The sequence below is a fragment of the Hordeum vulgare genome, chromosome 2H, assembly GCF_904849725.1.
Source record: "Hordeum vulgare subsp. vulgare chromosome 2H, MorexV3_pseudomolecules_assembly, whole genome shotgun sequence".
In the NCBI taxonomy this organism is placed as follows: domain Eukaryota; kingdom Viridiplantae; phylum Streptophyta; class Magnoliopsida; order Poales; family Poaceae; genus Hordeum; species Hordeum vulgare.
Genome location: NC_058519.1, coordinates 12,218,652 through 12,227,572, shown reverse-complemented (window position 1 = coordinate 12,227,572; position 8,921 = coordinate 12,218,652). Strand labels below are relative to the sequence as shown.

At 42.4% G+C, this 8,921-nt stretch overlaps 1 protein-coding gene across 1 annotated transcript; it reads left to right on the top strand.

Moving 5' to 3' along the window:
• Nucleotides 1–3,436: 3,436 nt before the first annotated feature.
• LOC123424434 (phosphoglycerate mutase-like protein 1) lies at nt 3,437–8,639 on the top strand. Its single transcript, XM_045108047.1, has 10 exons — nt 3,437–3,542; nt 4,600–4,661; nt 4,756–4,863; nt 5,629–5,708; nt 6,515–6,677; nt 6,940–7,014; nt 7,107–7,195; nt 7,733–7,852; nt 8,182–8,226; nt 8,322–8,639. The coding sequence occupies exons 2-10, from the start codon at nt 4,602–4,604 to the stop codon at nt 8,434–8,436; spliced, it is 855 nt and encodes a 284-aa protein (XP_044963982.1). The 5' UTR covers nt 3,437–3,542; nt 4,600–4,601; the 3' UTR covers nt 8,437–8,639.
• The last annotated feature ends 282 nt before the right edge of the window (nt 8,640–8,921 follow it).

Sequence of the window (8,921 nt, the reverse complement as noted above, 5' to 3'; positions counted from 1 at the left end):
GGAGCAGCATGGCAGAGCAACAACGTGTAGCTGCAGGGCAGCGACAACTGTTCGTAGCTGCAGAAGAGCTGGACGCACGACTATGTTCAAGGCGACTAACAACGGGCGCAGTGACATGCAGTGCGCCCTTCGGTTACTCGGTGGACGTGCGGAAAAATAGGAAGAGGTGCTCCTGCTAGCCACGGCGGCGCTGCCACTCTCCATCGTCTCCTAACCGGCCATGCTGGTCGGCGATCATCATCATCTAGCGGTTTCGCAATACGGCTCTGCAACTAAATAAGTATGGACTTTTCTACAAAAATACCAAACCCTGGAGGTGTCACGTGTGCTGTGCATGACCGCAAAACAGAGAAAATCGGGCATCCGACCGGTTCAACTCGTCTTTGTGACTTAAATGCACCGCAATGCAAGTTCTGTGATGGGTTTTTACGGTTTGGAAGTAGTGCGACTTAAGTGCACCCGTAGGACAAGTTCTCAGACCGTCAGCGCCTTTTACTCTATAGTTTCCGACTCCTGTTCCCTTTTCACAATTTTCTGTGCAGCTTAGAGCCCCTTTGGATTGAAGGAAATAATAGGAATTTCCTCCATTCAAATCTATACGATTTTATCCCGTATGAAAGCCATTCCGATCATATGAACGGGTCGCCAAATTCTTCTGACTTTTTTTTCTTCAAAAAAGAAGGTTAAATTCCCCTGGCCTCTGCATTCAAGGATGCACATAACTATCTTCTGAAATACATATTCCCTCCATTTCATAAGAACTACTTATTTTACTAGCTAGTTGTAAAAGCTCTTTATATTCTAAAGAAGAATCTTCTACTCCCCCGTTCCTAAATATAAGTCTTTTTAGAGGTTTCACTAAAAGACTACATACGGATGTATATAGACATACTTTAGAGTATAGATTCACTCATTTTGCTCCGTATGAACTCCCTCTGTTTCTAAATATAAATCTTTTTAGAAGTTTCACTAGGAGACTACATACGGATGTATATAGACATATTTTAAAGTGTAGATTCATTCATTTTTGCTTCGTATGTAGTCTCCTAGTAAAATCTCCACAAAGACTTATATTTAGGAATGGAGGGAATAGTCTCCTAATGAAATCTCTAAAAAAATAATTATATTTAGGAATAAAGGGAGTATATCTTTAAGATCATTCCTCCCTTTCAATCTTGCATCATCAGGGTTGATGGCCTTAAATTCTTGAAACAGGGCCCATATTTTCGTTTGATCTACGATGTGACACATAATGTATTCTCTTATTTTTCTTTGAATTTGCAGGTTTTCTGGTTAGCGTGATAGATAGTGTCAACAAGCAGTAGTGTGATCTGCTAAGTGCGGTCAGTACGTATTATGTGTGATCTCCTTCTTATTTCTGGAAGAAGAATCTTCTACTGTTCCCAGTAGATCTTAGACCCACCAGCCTCAACTCTTGTGTTTCTGTTTATTTCCCGCGATCCGAATTTCTTGTTCAACTTCTGATTGGACGATAGAATCCCATCCAAGGTCACCTGCTTTCTCATTCTCTATTTTCTTTCTTTCTTTCTCATTTTGCATATTTCCATCTATGTTCTTTAATAGTGCGATCTTAGTTGGCTGTGCTTTTTTATGTGAACCACTTCGATCGTACTGTGTATCAATCATTTTATTTGTTTTTTCGCTCGAAAAGTCCAGTGCACTTGTGCGTCTTTCTCGAGTCTCGCTCATTAATCAATCCTTTGACTGGCTTGTGAGTATTACTCCCTCCTTTTCGAGTTATAGAACTCAAATCTAAAATCTTATCAACCAAGGTGAATTCTAAGTGGATGCCATTAGTTTTAACTAGTCAATGAAATATTTCTCATAATTTCCGAGGCAATAAATATAGCATCCTTCTTTTCATTGGACTTACATGATGGATGTAGAAAACAATGCATGCATAAGCACTCATTTTCTTTCTCTAAACTGTATAATTTAAATATGACGTGGGACTCAAAGCACTTTAACTCAATTAGACTTAAAATGAACCTAATATAATAAAATTCTATTTTTTTTAAATGAATCTATAAACCGAAAAGGAGGAAGTTTTAATGAACATCTTTTTTCCGAGCCAGCCATGCTGCCGCTAGAACTTGGAGCAGACGGATTGGTTGACAGCAGGTCACTGGAATCAATGCCTTGATGTGGATGGATCCCGTTCAAATGATGTGAATGGATATTCATTGGAATTTTGGATATCCACCGGGAAGAAAATGGAAATAATCGGTGGGATGGAGCCATGGAGGGCATGGAGCATGAAAATTTGGATATTCGGCAAGATGCCATTGCAGTGATGCCTGTCGTCCTCGCACTCTCGGCCTGCGGGCGTTTACTCTACTGTCCAACCTAACATTGTTTTTTCAAGTTGCATACCCGCGTCACACACACGCGCGCGCGCGCGCGGGCGGTAAAAGTATAAAACAGTGCCCAACGCACATATTCGTTCTTATTTTTTATTCGTTTTGTGTTTGTTCAGACTTATTTTTTTGACATAATTAGGCTGGTAACGGATAAAAAAAAATACGTTTTCTGTGTTCTTTTTGTTCATCTTGGTCCACTTCCGTTTGACCGACTCAGATGGACAAAAACAGTACGAAAAAACAAAACAATTTGGGTCGCTGCTTCGTAGTTTCCCTAAGAGCATCTCCGATGGGGGTGCTAAATAAGACGCGTGCTGGAAAAACCGGTCATAGAGCACCGTGCGCACGTGAATGTAGCGCTTCAGCAGCGGCACTATAATTCCGCGTGCAGTAAAGAGCGCCAACGCGTTGGAAAAACGGTATCACGCGCGGCTTATTTGGTGCGCCCATCTCCAGTGCGCTAGACAAGAAAAACTCACACGCACGAACCACCAACCGCAACTGATTGCTCCGGTCGCGTCCGCCGCCGCCCCGCCCGTGCCTCCTTCGATGAAATTTCCACCCCCAACCCCTCCATATGCCCACGACCCTCCCCCGCCGTTGCAAACCCTTGCACGGGGGCGACCTCCGGTTCCGCCGTCGGCGGAGCACCAAGTCCAATCATCGGTCTCGCCGGCGGTGTGATAGCCTGTTTAATAGGGATGTTAGACTACTCATATCAATAAAAAATTTCTGCGCCGCGCGTTTGTTGGTATATAATAGGAGAAGGAAAAGGAAACAAGGGGCGGTAGATGGGGATGGACCCCGAGAGCAGGTCGGCAGAAAGGGAGGAGAAAGCGACGAGAAAGAAAGGGAGGCCACCAAAGTGCTGTTGCCCTCCGTAGACGGTGGGTCTATGCAACCCATGGACATGGAGCACAAGATCCGATTCGCAACTGGCTCAACGCTCGTGCAGCTACCGAATTGAATTGAATAGATTAAATTAAATAAAAGAAGCGATGCTGCCCAATCCTTCTTTTAGTCCCACCACCACCGCCCCGGCCCTCCGCCTCTGCCTCCCTATCTCGCCCCCGCCCCCGCCCCCCTCCGTCGCCGTCCGACGCGTTTACCTCCGCCGTCGCCGCGCTTCCTTCAGCGGCTGCCGCTGCTCCTCCTCCCCAGGTACGGCCGCGCTCCAACCCTCCTCCTTCCAACCCCCCTTCTTCTTCTTCCCCTCGTTAATTAATTGAACCGAATGGCGCCCTCTCCCTCACCGGAAAGAAGCATCGGCTGCCTTCTCCCCTTCGATTAATCGCAGAGCTCCGTCGGTTGCCGCCCCCGCCGGCCTCTGAAATCCAAATGCCTCGGCCCCTTCAACTACTCGCTCGCCCCTCTCCTTCCCGGCGCTTCCGCTTTTGCTCCGCCGTTCCGACGCAGCGCCAGATCCGCCTCCGCCACGCACATGCTTCCGAATATGCGCTTATTTATGCTCCTCCTTCTCCACACTTTCCATACGCTTAGTATTTATTTATTTATCCATTTCTTATTTATTTAAGGGGGATTTTGTCGGCAAGCCTTGCTTGCATCTCCTCTCCTTTGCTTACCGACGCTTAATACTTCGCCGCCTTCTCAACTTGCACTAATCCGATAGTAGTGCAACATAAGTTTTATATATATATCTGCCGCATTGCACCGCCGAAAATGATCTCCTTCGTCACACAGAAGAAGGAAACAAAACAGAGTAGTTGAAGCAGCTTAATGGTTTTTTGTTTGTTTGCCCAGAGCAGTTTTGCTTTCGCAAGTTTATTACGTAGCTTGATCCCACATGAAATTGCTCCGCTTTCTCAGGCCGATGGGAATCACTGTGTTTAGCTCATCTACTCACTGCCAGTTCGGTGCACATGCTGTCTGACCAGAGGAGAATCAACGCCTTTTTTTTACTACCATGTGATGTGATTCTTTGGGCACGCACCAATACATGAACATTCCTACCACGTGAAAATGTTCCGTTTCGACGAATCAACATACGCGCCGTTCTGTAACGAATCAACACACGCGCCGTTCTGTAACGAATCAACATACGTGCCGTTCTGTAAAGCACGAGGTGCAGCCGGGAAGTTGCGATTTTAGCTAACTCCATGTTGCTGCTGCAACTGTCTGTTCACGTTGTGTTTATCTATCTTAATTGTCAGTGGATAGTAATAATATACAGTAGTAGTAATGTGTTTCTTTTGGGCAGAAATGGAGGCCAGCGCTGGCACAGCTCTGTACCCTGCGCACCGATGCAAAACCATATACCTGGTACCACACTTCATCAACTGTCGGTGACAAACCTGTAATGTAAGAGAAGTGCGAAAAATGCTTCAACATGATTCGCTGTAACCAATGTGTGCAGGTCAGGCATGCCCAGGGTATTCACAACGTGGAAGGCGAGAAGGATTTTGCAGCATACAAGTCACATGCACTGCTTGATGCTCAACTTACCCCTTTGGGCTGGAGCCAAGTAAGATTACTTGTTTCCTTTTCGTTATCCCCATGCATTTCAATTTCAGCTCTTGGCATCATCAGTTCTATGGCCAACAAAGGTGTTGTGCTCATGGCACGAAGCCATCCATGGCACAATATTATCAAGCATTAAGATTCTTTATATAAAAAAATGTGTAAATATGACATCAGTCATGATACTTTAGTGGTGGAAGTTCATTTCTGTAATTCAAGTGTTCGATACTCAATTCATTCACCTCACATACTAACAGATCCTCATTGATGATCTTCAATCTTTATTTGGATGATGATATTAGCAGTATTATGGCAATGTTTAGTACTTCTGTCTATGGTTATTCTGTCATGCTTTCATGGCTGAATCCCGGAGAATACTTTTTCCTTACTAATGGAATCCTCACAGGAGCATAGCAGCCATTTTATATGCAAAATCTTGGGTCGTTAGTAGTTCACCTGGTTCTTACTGCCGCCTTAGAAAAATGAAGTCCTGTGTTAGCATCAACATCTGACTAAGTATATTAACCCTAGCCCTAGGGGCATCAAAACACAATGACACCACCTTGTTTTGGATGACATTGAGATCCCTTTAGTTGATTCCTTTATGGTTGCAAGCTGAAATTTTGCCATGTTCATTCTAAGTCTTTTGACTGCAGTTGTGTAAGGTGAGTTCCTTTCTGGCCTTGACACATAATGTTGATCGAAATATCACTCAACCAATTTTTCATGTTGCATTCAAGTTCCATGGTTGATTTACACACATTTGTAGGTTGATACCCTGCGAGAGCATGTGACAAAATCTGGACTGGCAAAAAAGATTGAGTTGGTTGTTGTTTCCCCTCTACTGAGGTATAGTTTTTCTTGACCTTGATCTTTTTGTATGTAGTTTCAGTGTTCTGAATCTTATCTTAAGTTTTTATGTTCGAGCGATGGTGTTCTCCCATAGTTGGTATTGCATTAACGTTCTCTCGAGAATATCATCTGATGTCAGGCTTTCAGCTACTAGTATTAATTATAGCATTGCTTAAACCTAGACTAGGTTGATCTTCTAACCATATTTTCCTGGACTGAACATGTTAATTGTCTTTAGAAAAAAAAAACATGTTATTTGAAAGGCCTGTAAATTATGCCAGTTAAGCATCTCTATGTATCAGTTATTACTTGGGCCACGAGTTTATCTTTACTTTGGAATTATAGTTTTTATTATGCACATTTACTTATTGATACTGCATAGCAAAACATGACTTCAGTCAGAGGAGCACTCAACTAGGCAGGCTCGTTTGGGGTTAGAGTCAGAACTGTTCAGCAGTGGCTTCATGGTTAGTAAAATTATGGGGTTGCATAGAATCTTGTCTTTCGTGAAGGTCGAACAGACATTAAATTGGTTTTGTTAACATGAACAGATATCCTTCTTATCTGCAATTCTTGCTACATGCCTTACATGATCCATGTGCATAAATTCTACTACCAACAAAATTCAGTTTGAGCATCTTTTACACCCTTAGTCATTCATCTGGTGTCAATAGCTACTCAATCTGTTTATCTATCAGGAGTCCTGTGGTAAGGCATGATATAATCTGACAGTGCATTGCCGTAGTATGTAACTACTAATACTAAATGAGCCTGACAGTATTTCATTTGAACTAATCCCACAGGACTTTGCAAACTGCAGTGGGGGTCTTTGGTGGTGGGAACTATACTGATGGAGCAAGTGCATCACCATTAATGGTAGAGGGTGCTGGAAACAGTGGACGTCAGCCGATTTCAAGTTTGAACTGCCCACCATTTCTTGCAGTTGAGGCCTGCAGGGAACATTTGGTATTTCCCTATCATCTTTTTTACAAGAATTCCCTATTGTTCGTTGCAAAGTAAATAAAAAATCCTCATCATTTAGGGCCTTATTTACATTGGTTTGTACTACATATTAACTAGAATAACTTGTTCATCTTCGTTTTGGCTTCTAAGTCGAATACCCTCATTTGAGAAATTGCATTTGTTTAGCTCTGCTTGTTCCATATCAATAGTGCTCTGTTGACAAATAGTCTTAATACTTCATTTTGTATTTGATTATCTACTGCAGGGTGTTCATCCCTGTGACAAGAGGAGCAGCATAACAAAATACCGTACTCTCTTTCCTGCCATTGATTTTTCCTTGGCAAGTACCTACTATTGCTAATACACAAGAACATTTCATGAGACAGTGTCTCGATGGTGGTTTTAATATATGTGTGCTGGTGCTCTTTACAGATAGAGAATGATGAAGATGTTCTCTGGGAACCTGATGTCAGAGAAACAAATGAGTCTGTTGCTCTCAGGGGCATGAAGTTCTTTGACTGGTAATTTTTCTTTCTAAGGTTAATGTTTTGAAAATGTAAGCCTGATGCTCTGGTTTTACGAACATGAAACACAAGTACCTTGATAATATTCATCTTCATGCCCTATATCACTTTTTTTTTTTTTTGGTATCATTCAGAATATTTTATTCACCCAAACAAGCAATTTATTGACCACACCTGACCTGACTAGTGAATCATGTTATTTGCCTCCCTTTCATGTATGAACTGGAAGGCAGAAGCTGACTATATATATTACTTTATCTGGGTCAACACCTGTTGCATGATTTAAAGACAAACTGGAACTGGTGATGAAGCATTATGCACTGCATTGGATCATACCCTCTGTCCCACACAATGCTTCCTCTGATTGTTTGTTTCTCATAGACCAGTGAGTTACCACTGAGTGACTTATTTGACATCAGAAATGAGTAGCACGTATTGAGGAAGACAAACCTCAGATTGGATGACCTGTTGTCGACCAGTAACTTTATTTTTGGTAGCTGGATTAAATTAACTATTCCTTGGATGTGTTCGCAGGTTATGGACAAGAAAAGAGAAAGAGATAGCCATTGTCAGCCATAGTGGTTTCTTGTATCATACCCTAAACATGTACGGTAAAGAGTGTCATCCGACCATAGCAGAGGAACTGGGCAAGCAGTAAGTGATTTATTCCCCTTGCAGCTGAGCAATCAACTCACCGTATTCTGCGAACTTAGGTTGCTGGGAGAGCACAGTATTTGCCAGATGTGGCTATTTGAACTTGAAACCATAGAAAGTATAAGCAAATTGGACTAGTCTTTCTTTCGTGAAAAGAAAAAAAATGTTTTGTATTCTTCATCTTGGGATAACAAGACCTGATAGAGTTAATCTCCCTAAAACTTCTTTTGTCTTGCACTCTCACTAGAATGATTCTTGTGCTAGACCCTAGAAATGTTCAAACCATCATAACAAGAGCATCTTGCTAACTTTGACCTGGTTGTATACAGCTTCGCCAACTGTGAGCTCCGGTCGATGGTGTTGGTCGACAGAAGGTCAGTTCTTCTTGTTTTTCCTCAGTGGTTACGTTGACGACAGTTGACGCTTTGCATTTTTATAACGTGGATTTGCTTTGCAACGCTCACTGCAGTAACCTGGGATCGGATAGCTCTACATACAACTTCGCTGGGAAGATACCGGCCGGGCTCGATATGCCCAGCGATGTCGCGGACGAGAAGCACGCTGAAGAAGCTAGCAAGAACTGAAGACTGTCGAGCACACGGATGTCTTTGATTCTTTACCAAACCCCGGTTCTGGCTGACAATGAACTGAGAATAGATGAGCGACATGGATAGGACTTGCCGTCTGTTGCTCAGGTGTATGATCGTCACGATTGGTTATGTTTTATCTGATGATTTGTTGTTTGAACGCATACCCAAATTCATGGGAATAAGGACTTATGCGTATACCCCTCTTTTTGTTTTGAGAACGAGAACAATACGTTGAACCCTAAATAGCATTTTAAAAATGGTTAACAGGTAAAATAACGATCATATTCAGATTCTAAGCCTTTTCTAATCAAATTCAATATATAACACATGAAATTGGAGTTAGGGTTCCAAAGATATGAATATCTTTTAAAAGCATTTGATATAAACTGTGGGTTGATTAACCCAAATACTCCCTCCGTCCTAAAATAAGTGTCTTAAGCTTAGTACAATTTTGTACTAAAGCTAGTACAAAGTTAAGA